Below are 21,825 nucleotides of genomic sequence, written 5' to 3'. Positions count from 1 at the left end.
GATTCAAGTGGCAGCATCAGAAAACCTTCCTCAACCATTAAATCCCCAGAGCACCAATTTGAACTAACTATCCTCTCTCTATATAAACATATATAAATACATCATTGCTCTTGCCACTTTGTCTTAAAATTAACTGATTGGTTGTGCTAGTCCTTTGAAATGTAAATCTTTCAAGAACAGGAACTGAGTGTTATTTATCTTCTACCTTCAGAATCTAGTGTTGTTCTTGCCAAAGAGTAAACATTTCATACATAAGGATTTTTTTTTTACAATAGTGAAAGATGTTTATCAGTTTTCACAATCAATAGCTAGACAAAAAATAAAAGATAATTAAAATTGCAAGCCATAATGGGAACATGATTAACAACAATATAAATAATTACATACAATCTTGGGGGTCAACAAGTGGAAGTGCATACATGCACATGTTTTCATCCACCCAGCCAGTCTATGTCTTCTGGTTGGTGCATTTATCCATTTACATTTAGGGTAATTATCTTAGGTAATTATATGAACCTATTACCATTTTCTTAATTGTTTTGGATTTATTTTTCTGTAGGTCTTTTCCTTCTCTGGTGTTTTCTGCCTAGAGAAATTCCTTTAGCATTTGTTGTAAAGCTGGTTTGGTGGTGCTGAATTCTCATAACTTTTGCTTATCTGGAAAGCTTTTGATTTCTTCATCAAATCTGAGTGAGAATCTTGCTGAGTAGGGTATTCTTGGTTGCAGTTTCTTCCCTTTTATCACTTTAAGTATGTTCTGCCATTCCCTTCTGACTTGTAGAATTTCTGTTGTTAAATCAGCTGATAGCCTGAAGGGAGTTTCCTTGTATGCTATTTGTCATTTTTCACTTATTGCTTTTAATATTTTAACCTTGTCTTTAATTTTTGTCAGTTTGATTACTATGTGTCTTAATGTGTTCCTCCATGCTTTTATTTGGTTGATTATTTCCTTTCCCATGTGAGAGAATTTTTTCAGCTATTATATCTTCAAATATTTTCTCAGGTCCTTTCTCTCTTTCACTTCTCCTTCTGGGACCCCTATAACATGAGTGTTGGTGCATTTAATAGTATCCCAGAGGTCTCTTAGGCTATCTTCATTTTCCATTCTTTTTCCTATATTCTGTTCTGCAGCAATGATTTCCACCATTCTCTCTTCCAGGTTATTTATCAGTTCTTCTGCTTCAGTTATTCTATTAATTCCTTCTGGTGTATTATTCATTTCTGTTTCTTTTTAGTTCTTCTAGATTTATGGTGAACATTTCTTGCATCTTCTGCATTGTTTGCCTGAGATCTTGGCTCATCTTCACTATCATTACTCTAAATTCTTTTTTTCTGAAAGGTTGCCTATCTCCACTTCTTTTAGTTGTTTTTCTGTTTTTTTTTTTTTTTTTCTTGTCACTTCACCTGGGACATAATTTTCTGCTTTTTCATCATGATTACATTCTATAATATGTATGTTTGTTTGTTTGTTTAGCCACTGTGAAACTGTGCTTCTTTTTGCTTCTTCTGTCTGCCCTCTGATGGATGAGGCTAAGAGTCTTGTGCAAGCTTCCTGCTGGGAGAGGCTGATGATGGGAAAAACTAGGTCTTGCTCTGGTGGGCAAAGCCTTGCTCAGTAAAGCTTTAAACCAGTTACTTGCTGATGGGTGGAGTTGCATTCCCTCACTGTTCATTGTTTGGCCTGAGATGAGTCAGCCTTGGGGTCTATGAGTTCTATATCTAGGGTTAATGGTGAACTCCATAAGGGTTTTACAACAAGGGGGACTTTCCTGGTCTGATGCTGCCAGTGCCCCCACCTGTGTGGTGAGCCCCTGTGAACCCACGCCTTCACAGGAGACCCTTCAACACTAGCAGGTAGATTTTGTTCAATCTCCTGTGGGTTCTGACTATGTGGATGATAACAAACTAGAAAATTCTTAAAGAGATGGGAACACCAGACCATCTTACCTGTCTCCTGAGAAACCTGTATGCAGGCCAAGAAGCAAAATTTAGAACACTGCATGAAACAAATGACTGGTTCAGGATTGATAAAGGAATATGACAAGGCTGTTTACTGTCATCCTGTTTGCTTAACTTATATGCAGAGCACATCATGCAAAATGCTGGGCTAGATGAGCTACAAGCTGGAATCAAGATTGCTGGGAGAAACATCAAAAACCTCAAATATGCTGATGATATTATTCTAATGGCAGAAAGTGAAGAGGAGCTAAAGGACTTCCTGATGAGGGTGAAGGAGAAGAGTGAAAAACCTGGCTTAAAACTCAATATTAAAAAAAAAAAAATTAAGATCACGGCATCCAGTCCCATCATTTCATGGCAAATAGATGGTGAAAAATTGGAAACAGTGACAATTTCCTCTTCTTGGGCTCTAAAATCACTGGTGATGGTGACTGCAGACATGAAATTAGAAGACGATTGCTTCTTGGTAGGAAAGCTATGAAAAAGCTAGACAGTGTGTCATTTTGCCAACAAAGATCTATATAGTCATGTCTATGGTCTTTCCAATAGTCATGTATGGATATGAGAGCTGGACAATAAAGAAGGCAGAATGCCAAAGAATTGATGTTTTCAAACTGTGGTGCTGTAGATGACTTTTGAGAGTCCTTTGTAAAGCAAGGAGATCAAACCAGTCAATCTTAAAGGAAATCAACCCTGAATACTCTTTGGAAGGACTGATGCTGAATCTCCAATAATTTGGCCACCCGAGGGAAAGAGTTGACTCATTGGAAAAGACCCTGATACTGGGAAAGTTTGAAGGCAGGAGGAGAAGAGGGTGGCAAAGGATGAGATGGTTGGATGGCATCACTGATTCAATGGACATGAACTTTGGCAAATTCCAGGAGATGGTAAGGGACAGGGAAGCCTGGTGCGCTGCATTTCATGGGGTTGTAAAGAGTTGAACATGAGAGTGACTGAACAACAACCTGTGGGCTCACTGCTCCTTTCCTCTGGTTCTTGGTGTGTGTAAGATTTTGTTTGTGCTCCCCAAGACTAGAGTCTCTTTTTATGTCAGTCCTGTGGAAGTCCTATAATCAAATCCCTCTGGCCTGCAAAGCTTGATTCCCTATGGATTATCAGTCCCTTTGTAGACCCCCAGGCTGGTAATCCTGACATGGGGTTCAGAATCTTCACAACATTGGGAGAACTTCTTTGGTATTATTGTTCTCCAGTTTGTGGGTCATCTACCTGGTGGGTATGGGATTTGATTTTATCATGATTGTGCCCTTTTCAGCAGTTCCAGGCTATATCTGAGAATATTTCTATTACTACGGAAAATATTTCCAACACAATGTTAACTTTTTCAGTTACACTGAGTTTGTTAAACTTACTTCTGCTTTGAAGCTCAACTGCCAGTTGTCTTTCAAGGTTTTCTCTAATTTCTCTCTCTCTATAGAGCTCCATTTGCAGTTCCCTTTTTTCTTGTTGAATCTGCTTCTCTTGAATGCGAGCATTATCCAAAGCCACTTTCAGTAAACCCTGTCAAAGTACAGGAAATGACATACGGTTCATCTTATCTGTTTTAATTTCTCAAATGTGAAATAATTGATGTAGGTGCTAATGTCTTGTATTACATTTATTTTGTTTATAGAAATATTGTTGACCTGAATGTTGGTCAACAGAGTCTCCACAGAGGACAGACTATCAGCAAAAATGAATGGTCCAGGAAATCCAGGAGGCAGTGCCTGCCCAGGAGTCAGTTGGATCTTGTCCAAGGGTGACTTCATCATTGGAATTTGAACAGGTACCTCTTCTGCAAAAAACAAAACTAATATCAGAAGGTTCATAAACTAATAGCTCAAAATCTTCACTATGTTTCCTTCACCTCTAATAGCATCTATAAAGATTTTGTTTCTAAAGCTAACTGATGGAAAACTCATAATTGGAAGCCACACCTATTTTGCACCTGACTCTAACTTCTCAAAAATAAATGTTTCAGTAAAGAATCTGTGAAATGAAGCAACATTTACTGCTAACTGGCATAAAGTTTTTAAAAACAAATTTAAGATATCTTCATTACTATCTATAAGTTAAATAATCCAATCATTTCTTAGTAAAACATAAATTGCTTTATATGTTTCTCTTTAAATGTATATATATATCTATGTCTATATCCATCTACCTCCATGTTTTAACACATTTATTGGAATATAATTTACATATAATAAAATTCACCTTTTGAATGTATGCATCACTAATTTTTACATTGTACATCCATTACCAAAACTCTATTTCAGAATACCTCATTCACCCACAAAATAATCCTTATGCCCATTTATATTAATCTCCTTTCCCACTTCAAGTCCCTAAAACTACTAATTTAATTTTTGTCTCTATAGGATTGCCTTTACTAGGTGTTTACATAAATAGAATCATACAGTAAATGGTCTTTTTGTCTGTCTTTTGCTTAGCATATATTTTTTGAGGTTTACCTATGTTGTGGCATGTATCAGTGGATTTTTTTTTCCTTTTTATTGCTGAAAAGTTTTCTATTTCATGGATATATTACTTTGTGTTTAATCATTCACTAGTTTAGGATCTGGACTGTTTTCCAGTGTTACCTCTTACTTTGAAGACTATTTCTTATGAAAAAAATAATAACCTATGGTGTAAAGCCACAAAATGTATATTTTCTCTCCTTTTATTTGTATATTAACTTCTACACACTCATGACTTTAATGAGATTCCTTTAAAGCTTGATATGAAGAGACAGAAATAGAATTTTTGTCTAATAAAATATTTCAGGTTTGGCACAGATACATCTAATTACAAAAGGAGTCTCCTGTTACTTTGAGAAGCTAACTAATTGACTATCTACTTGAATTCTGGTTGAAAATCTTTTGTGTGAGATGTGTGAACCATATAGCAAAATTTTCTCTGCAATTAGGAATTGGAGATTTTTTGACATATGTAAAAGCAAACTTCTACAGAGGTAATCATGGAAAGTAATCAAAGTCTGATATTGTTAAATGGCTTCTATAGCAGTGTACAGTGAATTGAATCACAGCACCTCAAACAAAATTATTCTATTCACCACAGTTTCCTTATTTCAGTAACTCAGCACATGCAAAATTTGAAAATATGCATCTCTCTGGTCATAAAAAATTTCAGTGACCCTATATATATTGAGACTTATTAAAAAATATTTAAAAAACTAGACTTGAATCTAGACTAGAAATCTAGAATTTTCACATGGTTTGAAAACAAAACTCTACCTATTGGTTCTGGTCCTTGTAAGGATAGGAATATGGATTTGTCATAGACTTCATTTTTCAATTGCCCAAGCAGCCTATATACTTAGTGTCCAGAGTCTTGAATCCCATTGATTTCACAGTCATCATGGTTTGCTGTGTGGAAACCTGTGGCATACAATTGTGGGAACTTCTGTGGGATTACTTAATGGGATAGCATTATCTCTGAATAAAGTACTCTTATGTAGATCACCTATACAATTTCTAATTTTCTAAAGCCTATAGAGATAAAAATACAAACAATTATTTTAGAGAATAAAGTTTCACATTATTTGAATCCAAAATGTTACAGGGCATTTGAATATTGGTTTTAAAGAATTCAATAATATGGATAAAATAAACTGTGAATTTCCTTTTTGCACAGCAAACTATAAGGAACATCTCTATAGCACTGGTGCAAAGACAGAAATATAGATCAATGGAACAAAAAAGAAAGCCCAGAGATAAATCCATGCACCTATGAACACCTTATCAAACACAAAGGAGGACAAAATGTACAATGGAGGAAAGACAAACTCTTTTAACAAGTGGTGCTGGGAAAATTGGTCAACCACTTGTAAAAGAGTGAAACTAGAATATTTTGTAACACCATACACAGAAATAAACTCAAAATGGATTAGATCTCTAAATGTAAGACCAGAAACTATAAAACTCTTAGAGGAAAACATAGGCAGAACACTCTCTGACATAAATCACAGCAAGATCCTCTGTGACCCATCTCTCAGAGTAATGGAAATAAAAACAAAAATAAACAAATGGGACCTAATTAAACTTAAAAGTTTTTGCACAATGAAGGAAACTATAAGCAAGGTGAAAAGGCAGTTTTCAGAATGGGAGAAAATAATAGTGAATAAAATAACTGACAGAACATTAATCTCAAAAATATACAAGCAGCTTAATACCAGAAAAATAAATGACCCAAACAAAAAGTAGGCCGAAGAACTAAACAGACATTTCTCCAAAGAAGACATAGAGAAAAGATGCCCATTGTCACTAATTATCAGAGAAATGCAAATCAAAACTACAGTGAGGCACTATCTCATGCCGGTCAGAATGGCTGCCATCAAAAAGGCTACAAAAAATAAATGCTGGAGAGGATGTGTAGAAAAAGGAAGCCTCTTACACTGTTGGTGGGAATGTAAGCCGGTACAGCCATTATGGAGAACAGCGTGGATATTCCTTAAAGAACTGGAAACAGAACTGCCAGCAATCCCACTGCTGGGCATACATACCAAGGAAACCAGAATTGAAAGAGACACATGTACCCCAATGTTCGTCGCAGCACTGTTTACAATAGCTAGGACATGGAAGCAACCTAGATGTCCATTGGCAGGCGAATGGATAAGGAAGTTGTACATATACACAATGGAATGTGACTCAGCTATAAAAAAGAATGCATTTGAGTCAGTTCTAATGAGGTGGATGAAACTGGAGCCTATTATACAGAGTGAAGTAAGTCAGAGAAACATCAATACAGTATATTAACACATATATATGGAATTTAGAAAGATGGTAATGATGACCCTATATGTGAGACAGCAAAAGAGACACAGATGTAAAGAACAGTCTTTTGGACTCTGTGGGAGAAGGCGAAGGTGGGATGATTTGAGAGAATGATATTGAAATGTGTATATTACCAGATGTGAAATACATGACCAGTCCAATTTCGATGTGTGAAACAGCACACTCAAAGCCGTTGCACTGGGACAATCCAGAGGGATGGGGTGGGGACGGAAGTGAGACAGAGGTTCAGAATAGGGGGGACATATGTGGCTGGTTCATGTCAATGTATGGCAAAAACCACCACAATATTTTAAAATAATTATCTTCCAATTAAAATAAATAAAATATTTTAAAAGGAACATATTCCCAGGAAATGGTTTTTAGTAAAACTAACAAATAATATCTTGAACCTAAATGCTTGATGCATGTGTTTTATAGAATTTGCTTATAAATTAACCCTAACCTCTTACAGAACTTTTCTTTCTTCCTTCCTTCTCTCCCTCCTTTCTTTCTTCCTTCTTTGTCAGTAGTAGCTTTAGAAGAGGCAAAGTATTCCAGAGAGAATGAACACAGATTCTGTGAACAATTTCAACTACAAGGTTTGAACATTGGAAATATCTCATTAAAAATCTAATTTATAAAAAATGTCTTATGTAGCAGCTGTAATGTCTCAAAAGGCTCATTTCTCAACAACTAATGAAGCAATATTATGCTTTATTTATCGAAGTCTTGATTTAGCTAGCATTTTGTCTTCTGCCTATGAATGAATTAAGTGGATAGATAGAATGACTTCACAATGATCTATCAATATTAACAGTAATTAGGGAGTTTCAACATATTTATATTGGTGTTTATAAATCTTCAAGATGAATTTATGTAGCCTCATAGAAGATTTATTTTTGCAAAATGAACCACTACAAAGTTAGAATGTTGACTTCCTGATGATTCATATATAACATAATGTTTCTCCTGAATAAATACTTTGTATCAAGGCAGAGTTCTTAAAAATATGGATTATTTGTCATGTCTTACTCTACACACACATGTAACCTCAGTGGTCAGAATCAGAGGGGTATTCTATTAACAAAAATCTGAAAAGGAAAGCAGTAAATTAAGTATGCATAAAACAAAATTAAAACTACATTAAAATTGCTAGAAATCTTCTATTTGGAGATTAATGAAATTCCATTAAATTGTCTGAAAGGAAAATTACTATTGACTAAGAAGACAGGTTGCATGGACTATGGTTTGTAATGTTGCTGTACAGTAGATTGAAGTTTCAAAACTGTATTACTCTTCTTTAAAGAGACAGACACAGCTGAATTAGGTGCTACTTGCTGCAATGAGGATCAAATGCAAAAGAATCATATTTCATCAGACCTAGTCAACACCAGGAAAATAAATAGAAATATAAGAGGTATGCAGGCAATGATTCATTTTGATAATCTGGCCCAAGAGAGACACACAGAGACAGCACACAGATCTAAGCTTCTACTAAAAGACAAATAGGACACAGAGGGTGGGAACTGAGATGACAGTAGAGCAGAGATCATATCGATTTTCAGCAGCCGTTTTCACATGGATGAGATAACCCTGGACTCTATTTGGCCCATTGTTCATATTCTATCTGTCCCAGAAGAAATATATTTCCTAGTCCTAGAAAAGGGCAATAAAGAAGAAGGATTCTATTTATGACTTCTCATGATTAAGTTTCTGTGCAAACCAAACACGCTTTTCCTGACCAAGGTCATATTGCATTTTAAGGTCCATAATAGCCAAAAACTAGTTGAAGTGTATTATATTTCGGTGTATATAAGTGAAAACTGTCAAACCATTCATCATTTTTTTTTTAATTTAAGTCACAGGCTACAAAAATGAATGATCTGAGTAGCACTTACATTTTCCTCAGAGTTTGAATAGATGTACTTTTATGTAGGATTTTATTAGGTAGGATTGGAAAATCCTTATTGGCAATGAAATTAAATGTGGCAAGTACTAGAAATATATACTGTTAGTGAAATAAGAGAATCTCTTTTTAATCCAGGGAGAAAGTGTTTTGATGGAGAAATTTTATTTAAAAGTCTAGTGTTCAAGATACATGTATTAAAATATTTAGCAAAACATATGATGCAATGGCATAAACAAAAAGATAAAGATAGAACTGCTATCTAGTTGAGGATATGAGCAATGCCTGAATTTATTGAAGCAAATTGGAGACTACTTTTATTGAACATGTTGGTTAAACCTGCCATACTTTGTAATAGCACTTGTAAATCCATTTAGAGAACAAGCTGTTAATTTTAATATCTTACTTTTAGGGCCCAGATGAATAAATATAAAAGTTGACAAGAAGTTTATTTATAGAAAAACATATAAACATATGGTAAGTACTCAGGATGGAAAAATCGTTCTAAAAATTAAAGTCAAGGATGCTGGAGACTTTCTGCTTGACTCTAGTGTTTTTCCATTTTTCATGGGGTTAAGTGTTTCTTCTTTCCTCTGGGCTTTGAGGATTGTGGTACAGGAATAGAAATTGAACACAGCTGAATCACTTAGCAGTGGAAAAATGCAGCCACCTACCAGGTCATCAGTTTTCATTCTTTAACAAATAAATTAAATTTCATTATTTCAGAGCTTTCCCCTAAATAGATCTAGCCCAGGGGATTCTGTTTTGTTGGTGTCACTAGTATTACATTTGGCACAAGCAAGACACCTGCTTCCCTCTTCCAAAATGAGGAACAATAACAACAACAAAATGACCAACTGTTGTGAAATGATCTGACCTGCATGAATATGAGGAAGTGTTCATGGTCTGAGTTGAACAATGACTCAAGTGTTGCCATCATCAAATTTGAAAAGAAAAACTTGATCCCCAAATTGTTACATTTCTTTAGGGAATCAAAAAAAAAAATGCTGATAAATGAAAACTGAAAGTTAGTAGCAAAGGAATGAAGGGTCACCAGCCTGAGACAGTGAGGCAAAATACTTTTAAACCAACTATGGCCCTGTATTGCTCTAGATGCTTAGATTAGCAATTTGGAAAAACAGACTCCCTTTATAAATTATTAATTAGAAAGAAATCATCTTTCAGATAAAATAGTATGCTGATAATAAATATTATATTTAGTGAAGGATTTGGAGGAAGTATGATACTCAGTCCCTTTAATTAAGAAGCTGACACATTATTTTGGAAAAAAGTCAACAAGTTATAGAAGTGTACAATTATAGAAGTGTACAATTATGTGTGAAATCATGTGGCATAGATTAAGTGCCCCTCTGAGTTCAAAGAATGAGAGATCACTGTGGTCTGGAGTAAGTACTCAAACTAATCTATTGACTCTAGTTGAAAAGTGTTCCCACTGCCCTTAGAGGAAAGTCCCATGGAACTTCTCTAGGATATTAAGTGTTGCGATAAGAAAAAGTTTCCTTGTTCAAACTAGTGTTGAAAAAAATTTCTTTGGACAGTATTAAACAGTTTTCTTTAAAGCAAGAGCTGTCAGATAAATTACAGGGTGCCCAGTGAAATTTGAATTTCAAATAAAGAACAAATTATTTGTTTACTATATTAATAAGTATGCCAAAACATTCTATGGAACATCCTTATGCTAAATAATGATTTGTTTATTTGAAATTAAATTTTACTGAGCATTTTGTTCTCATTTTTATTTACTAAATCTATCAAAATAAAACATATCAGAACCTTTAAAATGCTAATTATAAATATTAACATAGTTAGAAGTTAAAACAGATAGCTGAGACCATAGTGACAAAGAGTAAAAGATGCTAGAACTTGACTTTCTATGTTTGCAATACTGCTCTGTGATTTGCTAGCCCCAGGAAAATTTCCTTAATCTTTCTGTGCTTCAATTTACTCATCTGTAAAGTTAAGATAATAATAATATTTATATTACAGGGTTGTTATAAGTATTAATAAAGTAATATTTGTAAAGTTATTCAAAGTAAAGGCAATATACATGCTTGTTAAATAAATTGTTTATTGAAAATTCCCAGGAGTGGAAGAGGAGACTACAGTAATGTATTTGACAAACTAAGCATCCACTAACACCTCATGAAATGACATGTTGAAATAAATCCTCTTTTGGAAGCCAGAGTTGGATGACTCTGGCTTCACTCTAAATTAGGCCAATGTTACTTTCTCAGTTATCAAAGGTCTGAGAAAACTTACTAAGCCAAGACCAGTGGCTCTCAGCTGGGAGCAATTTTCCTGCCCAGAGGAGAGCTGGCAGTAGCTGGAGACATTTATGACTGTCAAAACTGAGGAGGTAGGGGTGTGTGCTACTTGCATCCAATGGTAGAGGCCAGGGATGCCCAGCCCCCTCCTCCATCCCCACCAAATAATTATCTGGCCCAAATGTCAATACTGGTTGAGAACCAGAACTGTTTCAAAATTATATAGGAAAATCTCAATGAATGAACAATTAACTAGATCTCCCTTTCTGTACTAAACTTCTAGAGAGTTTAATATGCTTAATAAGACAATAAAGTACAGTCAGTGATTTAGAACTAACACAGTAGTTTACATGGTATGTTTTAGAGTTCTTAGACATTTAATTTCAGGTTCCTGACTTCAGTTCTTTGCTCAAATATCACCTTATTAGTGAAACTTATGCAAAACATCTGATTTAACATTGCAGCCTGAACCCCATTTCCATTTCCTTTACATGATTTTTTCCTATAAAATTGATCACCATTTAATATACAACATAACTTATTTATTCTTTATTTTTGTTACATGTTTCAAGGATTCCTAGCTAGTAGAGTTGTAATGAATCCACCTGCCAATGTAGGAGACATGGGTTCGATCCCTGGATCAGGAAGATCCTCTGGAAGAGGAAATGGCAATGCACTCCAGTATCCTTGCCAGGAAAATTCCATGGACAGAGGAACCTAGTGGGCTACAATCTATGGGGTCGCAAAGAGTTGGACATGACTGAGCATGCATAAGGTAGCAGTGGCTACATTTCATTTTATTACAGTATACTCTCTATGAGAGTGGGGACCTTTTAGTGTTTTTAATGTTCCTATTGCTGTCTATCTGGTATTTAATTAACTATCAGGTATCTACAACAGTTGCAATGATTTTGAATACATACCAATAATCTTAAACCGTGAGGTAAAACTTCAGATCATCAGATTTATTCCCTTTTTTTTCTATTTCAAAAGGTAATATAGTACATGAATACATAATTTTAAAAGTTTTTTTTTTTTTGTACAAATATATGGTGAAAGGAAGGAATAAATAGGGGACTGAAGTAGAGTTTCTTGTCAACTCTTAGCCTTTCCAATAGAATAAATAATTATTATAGTCTACAGATGTTATCACTGAAATCATATTGATTATATTATTTGCAGCAAAAGATGGAGAAGCTCTATACAGTCAGCAAAAACAAGACCAGGAGCTGACTGTGACTCAGATCATGAACACCTTATTGTCAAATTCAAACTTAAATTGAAGAAAGTAGGGAAAACCACTAGACCATTCGGGTATGAACTAAATCAAATCCCTTATGATTATACAGTGGAAGTGAGAAATAGATTTAAGGGACTAAATCTGATAGACAGAGTGCCTGATGAACTATGTACTGAGGATCGTGACATTGTACAGGAGACAGGGATCAAGACCACCCCCATGGAAAAGAAATGCAAAAAAGCAAAATGGATGTCTGGGGGGGCCTTACAAATAGCTGTGAAAAGAAGAGAAGTGAAAGCACAGGAGAAAAGGAAAGATATAAGCATCTGAATGCAGAGTTCCAAAGAATAGCAAGAAGAGATAAGAAAGCCTTCTTCAGCAATCAATGCAAACAAATAGAGGAAAACAACAGAATGTGAAAGACTAGAGATCTTTTCAAGAAAATTAGAGATACCAAGGGAACATTTCATGCAAAGATGGGCTCGATAAAGGACAGAAATGGTATGGACCTAACAGAAGCAGAAGAGATTAAGAAGAGGTGGCAAGAATACACAGAAGAATTGTACAAAAAAGATCTTCATGACCCAGAAAATCACAATGGTGTGATCACTCACCTAGAGCCAGATATCCTGGAATGTGAAGTCAAGTGGGCCTTAGAAAGCATCACCACAAACAAAGCTAGTGGAGGTGATGCAGTTCCAAGTGAGCTATTTCAAATCCTGAAAGATGATGCTGTGAAAGTGCTGCACTCAATATGCCAGCAAATTTGGAAAACTCAGCAGTGACCACAGGACTGGAAAAGGTCAATTTTCATTCCAATCCCAAAGAAAGGCAATGCCAAAGAATGCTCAAACTATTGCACAATTGCACTCATCTAATACGCTAGTAAAGTAATGCTCAAAACTCTCCAAGCCAGGCTTCAGGAATATGTGAACCATGAACTTCCGGATGTTCAAGCTGGTTTTAGAAAAGGTAGAGGAACCAGAGATAAAATTGCCAACATCTGCTGGATCATCGAAAAAGCAAGAGATTTCTAGGGGGAAAAAAAAAAAAAAAAATCTATTCCTGCTTTATCGACTATGCCAAAGCCTTTGACTGTGTGGATCACAATAAACTGTGGAACATTCTCAAAGAGGTGGGAATACCAGACCACCTGACCTGCCTCTTGAGAAATCTGTATGCAGGTCAGGAAGCAACAGTTAGAACTGGACATGGAACAACAGACTGGTTCCAAATAGGAAAAAGAGTACATCAAGGCTGCATATTGTCATCCTGCTTATTTAACTTGTATGCAGCATACATTATGAGAAACGCTGGGCTGGAAGAAGCACAAGCTGGAATCAAGATTGCCGGGAGAAATATCAATAACCTCAGATATGCAGATGACACCACCCTTATGGCAGAAAGTGAAGAGGTACTAAAAAGCCTCTTGATGAAAGTGAAAGTGGAGAGTGAAAAAGTTGGCTTAAAGCTCAACATTCAGAAAATGAAGATCATGGCATCCGGTCCCATCACTTCATGGGAAATAGATGGGGAAACAGTGGAAACAGTGTCAGATTTTATTTCGGGGGCTCCAAAATCACTGCAGATGGTGATTGCAGCCATGATATTAAAAGATGCTTCCTCCTTGGAAGGAAAGTTATGACCAACCTAGATAGCATATTAAAAAGCAGAGACATTACTTTGCCAACATAGGTCCGTCTAGTCAAAGCTATGGTTTTTCCAGTGTTTATGTATGGATGTGAGAGTTGGACTATGAAGAAAGCTGAACGCCGAAGAATTGATACTTTTTAACAGTGGTGTTGTAGAAGACTACTGAGAGTCCCTAGGACTGCAAGGAGATCCAACCAGTCCATTCTAAAGGAGATCAGCCCTATGTGTTCTTTGGAAGGAATGATGTTAAAGCTGAAACTCCAGTACTTTGGCCACCTCATGTGAAGAGTTGACTCATTGGAAAAGACTCTGATGCTGGGAGGGATTTCGGGCAGAAAGAGAAGGGGACGACAGAAGATGAGATGGCTGGATGACATCACTGACTCGATGGAAGAGTTTGAGTGAACTCCGGGAGTTGGTGATGGACAGAGAGCCCTGGCGTGCTGCGATTCATGGGGTCGCAAAGAGTCGGACACGACTGAGCGACTGAACTGAACTGATGTTATGGACTTTCCTTTTGGATCAGATGGTAAAGTGTCTGCCTACAGTGAGAGAATCCGTGTTCAATCCCTGGGTCGGGAAGATCTCCTCGAGAAGGAAATGGCAACCCACTCCAGTACACTTGCTTAGAAAATCCCAGGGAAGGCGGATCCTGGTAGGCTACAGTGCATGGGGTCGCAAAGAGTCAGACACGACTGAATGACTTCACTTTCATAGATGTTATGACAAACTGAAATTTTGCAATTTCAAAAAATAGTTGATATAGTTATCAAAACATGCCTACTGTATATTTATTGAACCAGTCTGCATATCCTAGTCCTTTGTGGACTAAAAAGAGTAATAGTATATACATACTTTTCTTTTATCTTTGAGATGTGTTATTGTATTAAAGCAAAAATGACTGATTTTTTAAAAATCCATCTGTATTTTCTAGAACATAGAAACAGAAAAAAAGCTGAGGACTTGGAATAGAAAGAAATTTCATACAAAGAATAGAATTTGATCTAAAAACTGCAAGAGAGACAAGAATTTTCAATATACAATCAAACAGCACTAGAGGCATGTTCAAGTCTCTGCTTCAGAAAACAAGCCCAGTTACCTCTGTGAAAAAGGGCTGCAAAGGGGAGAACAATAAATGAGTGGAAAGCTAATATGTAGGAGTCTGCATTAGAAACTGGCAAACAGGAAGCAGGTGTGGTCATAGAGGTAAAGTGGGAAGGAAGCTGATGCTTTAAAGAGATGTGTTTAGGAAAAATGGGGGAGAGAGTACATATTTCCATCAATCAGTTGCTCCTTCCAGGTGATAATGTTTCATTGCCCTGGCTTAATCTGCAAAATAGCCTCAGGGTTCTAATATAACCCTGCTTTTAAACACTTACTGGAGGTTCAGTCATCTAGCTGACTGCAGATGCTATAAAGCAGATTTTTCATTTTGCTTCCCTGCCAGGAAATGTGCAATCATTTCCATCCACCAGGGAGGAAAATTCTCTTCTTAATCTGGCACAAATCAGGAAGAAAAATTTACTGCTCTGATCTGGCAGTCCTGCTAACTTTAAAATCACTGTTTTTTTGTTTTTTTTTTTTAATCCCTTAGTTAACATATCTAAGTAGATCAGTGGAAGGTACAGGAGAACAACTTATTAATCCAGTACCTTAACATCAGTGGTTGGTAAACTTTGTCATGCATTGGAACGTCCTGAAGTTCTTTAAAAATTTTTTCCAACTCCCAAATTTTCTGATTCAGTAAGTTTAGGGTAGGCCCTAGCAACTGGAATTACTAAGTACCCAGCTGATGTTTTATGTTCCTGGTGTGGAGATCACAGTTTGAGAAACCACTGAACTATATAAAAGTAAATTTTGCTACATTTAAAGATGATTAATATTGTTTCTTATACTTTAAGAAATTTAAAAATGATACCTAATTTTAAACATGTATTTTCATAGCCTCAAGAAATTGTGTAAAATTAGAGACACATAAACTAGATTGTTCTACAGACTTAGAGATTCTGAAGACCAATTTATAATGCACTAAAAAAAAAGTGTATAATGAAATCTATTTGTAACAAAGGATCAGGAAACAACAGTTAAAAAAAGTTAGTCTATACAGGTAAAAGCAAAATACTTTTCCAAGAATGAATTTAACATAAGCAACCATTCAGTATGGAAATCAGCTGTTATATGGGTTAATATTTGAGTACTATTTCATTGTATTTGTGAAAGATAGAAGTTGGATATTTTGTTAGGATTAAGATGAAAAATTAAAGATGAGTTAAAGTTAGAATGACATTGTCATTTGAATGACAATGACATTTTGGCAAGAACAGTCTATGTGTTGGATTATAATTTGTCACCTTGTATAAATTCTGTAATGAGGAATATGTAGATAATTATACAGGTATGACATTTATATTGACACAATCACTAATAACTCTGCAATTGTACCCATTTATGGCCTGGAAATATTTATACTTTTGATGTTACCACAGTACCAATGATATAAACATGAAAACATTCTTTTATTCATTAATTAACTCTCTCTTCTCTCCATTCCTCTCTCTGTGTCTCTCTCAGACATAGAAAATTGTATGCACATACGTTGAAGAGAACATATACTGATCTTTCTGTTTTAGCTAGTAAATAAAAAAATCTGAGGCACTGAGGCATCATATTTTTATAATAGAAAACAATTAAGAGTTTTTTCTAATAGATGAGTCTTGAAATCATAATCAAAACACTATTGTAAATCTAGCCAGTTCAAAATTATGCCAATCAATTCAGTTCATTTCAGTTCAGTCGCTCAGTCTTGTCTGACTCTTTGTGATCCCATGGACGGCAGCATGCCAGGCCTCCCTGTCCATCACCAACTCCCAGAGCTTGCTCAAACTCATGTCCATTGAGTTAGTGATGCCATCCAACCATCTCATCCTCTGTCATCCCCTTCTCTTTCTGCTTTCAATCTTTCCCAGCATCAGAGTCTTTTTCAATGAGTCAGTTCTTTGCATCAGGCAAAGTATTGGCATTTCATCTTCAAAATGAGTCCTTCCAATGAATATTCAGGACTGATTTCCTTTAGGATTGATTGGTTTGATCTCCTTGCTGCCCAAGGGATTCTCAAGAGTCTTCTCTGACTCCACAGTTCAAAAGCATCAATTCTTCAGTGCTCAGCTTTGTTTATGGTCCAATCATTTAATTATTTTACAAAACTGAATTTTCTTTAAAATAAATTTTAATTACTAGAGAAAAACACAGCAATTTTTACATTTTAAAAAATTTTCTGTGTAATGTTGGCGTTAAGACCATCAAAACTGTTGCTTCTCCTTTGGAAATCTCTGAAGTTTTATCAAAGAAGTAAGTATCCATTAATAATGCTCAGATCAACAATCTTCACCAAATGCACAATCCTATTTTTAGATGGTGTCTATTGCCATGATAGCTTATACTATCTGCTGAACAAATTCTTTTAGAAAATGATGTAAATAGATGATAAAAAATAATAATAAAATAATTCATAAGATATAGCCAAGGAAGCAAGGAGGGCTAAACATTATCAATAAAACAAGTTAATATCCTATTTTCTTTCATGTTTCACATTATCTCTTCCTCAACTATGTTTTGAGTTAGGTTGTATGGCTTGTTTGTTTTACTCACTTCTATTTCAATATTCACATCTAACGTTGTGACTTTTATCAGAAGCATTTATTGAGTACTCAGTTGTGCCTGGTATTGTGGTGCCAATTAAAATGAGTTCACATATTTGCAAATTGCAAAGTATTGCAGTGATTTCCTTTAATAATTGTATTAGAAGTCTCAATTACAAAATGTTCACAAATGTATCATTCACGATAACTTCAATAGTTATTCAAAGGTTAATCACCAGATACCCCACTTTCTTATTTTAATTCCTTTCTTTCCTGAAATGTATGCTTCTTCTGTTCTACTTAAAACACAACAAAGTTGCCTGAATCTGTGCCTTGGAATGTTATATCTCTTAACTTCAATGGCCTTAATTGTAGAATAGGAAGAATTACCTGAGAAGTGTTTGTGGAAGGTTTAAGTGGAAAAACAAACATGGAATCACATAGCACTGTACATAGCATATGAGGTGAAAAAGTGAAAGTGTTAGTCCCTCAGTCATGTCCAACTATTTGTGACCCCATGGACTGCAGCCCGCCAAGCTCTTCTGTCCATGGAATTCTCCAGGCAAGAATATTGGAGTGGATGGCCATTCCCTTCTCAAGAGGATCTTCCTGGCTATAGTCCATGGGGTCACAAAGAGTAGGAGACAACTGAGCACATATGCGTGTGTGTGTGTGTGTGTGTGTGTGTGTGTGTATCAGTCAGTCATCCAGTTCAGTCGCTCAATCCTGTCTGACTCTCTGCAACCTCATGAACTGCAACACACCAGGCCTCCCTATTCATCACCAACTCCCAGAGTTTACTCAAACTCATGTCCATTGAGTTGGTGATGCCATCCAACCATCTCATCCTCTGTCATCCCCTTCTCCTCTCGCCTTCAATCTTTCCCAGCATCAGGGTCTTTTCAAATGAGTCACTTCTTAGCATCAGGGGGCCAAAGTGTTGGAGTTTCAGCTTCAGCATCAATCCTCCCAATGAATATTCAGGACTGGTTTCTTTTAGGATGGACGGGTTGGATCTCCTTGCAGGATACATATATATATATATATATATATATATATATATATATATCTCCTATTAAAAGCACATGACATAAAAGAATTGTTTGCATGATCTGAATTACTTTAATACTACACAAAGTGATCAGAGCTACCCAGGTAACTTCTTAGCTCTCAACATCCAGTGACAGCTTGGGTTCCTCTGATTTTCTCCATTTTCTTTACTTATCTGATCCCAAATTTATACATATGCATAATCAATGATATTTCCTCTGAGGAAAAAATACATTTTTAAGGTTTACTTTGTACAAAGCCCAACAAAAAACAGTAGTTAATATTAAGTATAATTCTCTAAACTTTTCTGTATCTATGAATGTATAAATATTATGAATTCATCCAGAGGAATCATGTAGTGAGAACAAATGAAAATAAAACCAAAATTAAGAACCAATATAGTATATATTTAATTATTATCTTGTAAATGTAAAATGAAGCAGGGCAAAAGCTAACAGAATATTGTCAGAGGACACACTGGTTATAGTAAACACTTTTGCAATAATCAAAAAGACAGCTCTAAAATTTGACATCACCAGATGGTCAGGACTGAAAGCAAATTAATTACATTCCTTGCAGTCAAAGATGGAGAAGCTCTATATAGTCAGAAAAAAAAAAAAAGACTTTGATCTGACTGTAGCTCAGATCATCAGCTCTGTATAGCAAAATTCAGACTTATATTGAAGAAAGTATGGAAAAACATTAGTCAATTCAGGTGTGACCTAAACAAAATCCTTAATAATTACACAGTAGAGGTGACAAATAAATTCAAGGGATTAGATCTGGTAGATAGAGTGCCTGAAAAACAATGGATGGTGGTTCATAGCATTGTACAAGAGGCAGTAATCAAAACCATCCCAAAGAAGAAGAAATGCAAGAAGGCAAAGTGGTTGTCTGAGGAGGCTTTACAAATAGCTGAATAAAGAAGAGAAGTAAAAGGCAAGGGAGAAAGGGAAAAATATACCCAAATGAATTCAGAGTTCCAGAGCATGGCTAAGAAAGATAAGAAGGCTTTCTTAAATGAACAGTGCAAAGAAGTAGAGGAAAACAATAAAATGGGTAAGACTAGAGATCTCTTCAAGAAAATTGCAGATATCAATGGAGTATTTCATACAAAGATGGGCATGATAAATGACAGAAACAGTAAAGATCTAACAGAAGCAGAAGAGATTAAGAACAGGTGGCAAAAATACACAGAATAACTATACAAAAAAAAAAAAAGATCTCAATGACCTGGATAACCACGATGGTGTGGTCACTCACCTAGAGCTGGACATCCTGGAGTGTAAAGTGAAGTGGGCCTTAGGAAGCATTATTATGAACAAAGCTAGTGGAGGTGATGGAATTCAAGCTGAGTTATTTCAAATCCTAAAAGATGATGCTGCATTCAATATGTCAGCAAATTTGAAAAACTCAGCAATGACAGAGGACTAGAAAAGGTCACTTTTCATTCCAATCCTAAAGAAGGACAATGCCAAAGAATGGTCAGACTACCATATAATTGGGCTCATTTCACACACTAGCAAAGTTATGCTCAAAATTCTTCAAGCTAGGCTTCACCAGTATGAATTGAGAATTTGCAGATGTGCAGCCTGGGTTTTGAAGAGACAGAGGAACCAGAGATCAAATTGTCAACATTAGCTAGATCATAGAGAAACCAAGGGAATTCCAGAAAAAACATATACTTCTGCCTCATTGGCTATGGTAAAGCCTTTGACTATGTGGGTCACAACAAATTGTGCTAAATTCTCAAAGAGATGGGAGTACCAGACAACCTTCCCTGTCTCCTGAGAAACCTGTATGTGAGTGAAAAATCAACAGTTAGAACCAGACATGGAACAACTGACTGGTTCCAAATTGGGAAAGGAATATGACAATGTATTTATTGTCATCCTATTTATTTAAGTTATATGCAGAGTGCATCATGCAAAATGCCAGCCTGGAATAATAACAAGCTGTAATCAAGATAGCTGGGAGAAATAGCAACCATTTCAGATATGCAGATGATACTACTCTAATGGCACAAAGTGAAGAGGAAGTAAAGAGCCTCATGATGTGGGTGAAAGAGGAGAGTGAAAAAGCTGGCTTGAAATTCAACATTCAAAAAATTAAGATCATGGCATCTGATCCCATCACCTCATGGCAAATAGAAGGGGAAAGTGGAAGATGTGACAGATTTTCTTTTCTTGGGTCAAAATCATGGCAGATGGTAACAGCAGCTATGAAATTAAAAGACATTTGGACCTTGGAAGGAAAGTTATGACAAACCTACACAGTGTATTCAAAAGCAGAGACATCTCTTTGACAACAAAGGTCTGTATAGACAAATGTGTGGTATGGATGTGTGTGTTGGACTGTAAAAAAGGTTGAGCACTGAGGAATTGATGCTTTCAAATCATGGTGTTGGAGAAGACTCTTGAGAGTCCCGTGGACTGCAAGAAGATGAAACCAGTCAATCAGAAAGAAAATCAGTCCTGAATATTCATTGCAAAGGCTAATGCTGAAGTTCCCATACTTTGGCCACATGGTGCCAAGTCAACTCACTGGAAATGACCCTAATGCTGGGAAAGAATGAAGGCAAAAGGAGAAGGGAGTGGTAGAGGATAAGATGGCTAGATAGCATCACTGACTCAATGAACATGAATTTGAGCAAACTCCTGGAGACAGTGGAGGGCAGTGGAGCCTAGCATACTGACAACCATGAGGTTACAAAGAGTCAGACAAGACCTAGCAACCGAACAACAACAGCAGTCAGACTTGAATATATCACCCAAACTTTTGTACTAGATTCCAATTCTATGTTTTTGATTCATTTATTTGGATAAAGTGTTTTAAGAAGCAACATTATAACATTAGATTCCTATTCATTTTAGTACCGTATATCAACCATTTCTGCATATGACGTGTACCTGTCTTCATTTTCCTTTGGTTTACTTTAAGGAGCATGATTTTATCCCCTGGTCAGATGTGTTTATCTAGTTTCCCCAGACTGTCATTTTCCCAATCTGAATGGATCAGTATGGAAAATCACTTTTCTCACTCCTTCTATACTGACTGACACCTCCCAGCCATCATTCAGCTCCCATTTGGCATTTTTCCAGCGTTTAAAAACAAAACAAAACAAAACAAAAAAACCGTATTTTTATATAATGTTGGAAATTACTTCCTACTCTTAGTTGCTAACAGTGCAATCCATCCTACCTTCAGTTAAAACACCTATGTTAACAGATAATGAAATGTGCCAAGTTAGCCTGTATTTTCAAGCACAATCTACATCACAGTTTCTTGGGAGAATGTTCTA

The 21,825-nt window shown here is 35.9% G+C and overlaps 1 protein-coding gene across 1 annotated transcript in view; it reads right to left on the bottom strand.

The window, feature by feature from the left end:
• The window catches only part of DACH2 (dachshund family transcription factor 2), an 856,348-nt gene that overhangs the window by 19,680 nt on the left and 814,843 nt on the right, over positions 1 to 21,825 (bottom strand). Inside the window, exons 9-10 of the mRNA XM_027534851.1 lie at positions 3,603 to 3,751; positions 3,330 to 3,477 (exon numbers count right to left, since the gene is read on the bottom strand). Of these exons, the coding sequence (XP_027390652.1) occupies positions 3,330 to 3,477; positions 3,603 to 3,751 (297 nt within the window). The remainder of the gene's footprint in view (positions 1 to 3,329; positions 3,478 to 3,602; positions 3,752 to 21,825) is intronic.

This window comes from Bos indicus x Bos taurus, chromosome X, assembly GCF_003369695.1.
Source record: "Bos indicus x Bos taurus breed Angus x Brahman F1 hybrid chromosome X, Bos_hybrid_MaternalHap_v2.0, whole genome shotgun sequence".
NCBI lineage: Eukaryota > Metazoa > Chordata > Mammalia > Artiodactyla > Bovidae > Bos > Bos indicus x Bos taurus.
The sequence above is the reverse complement of the archived record's forward strand: the minus strand, read 5'-3'. Positions and strand labels throughout refer to the sequence as shown.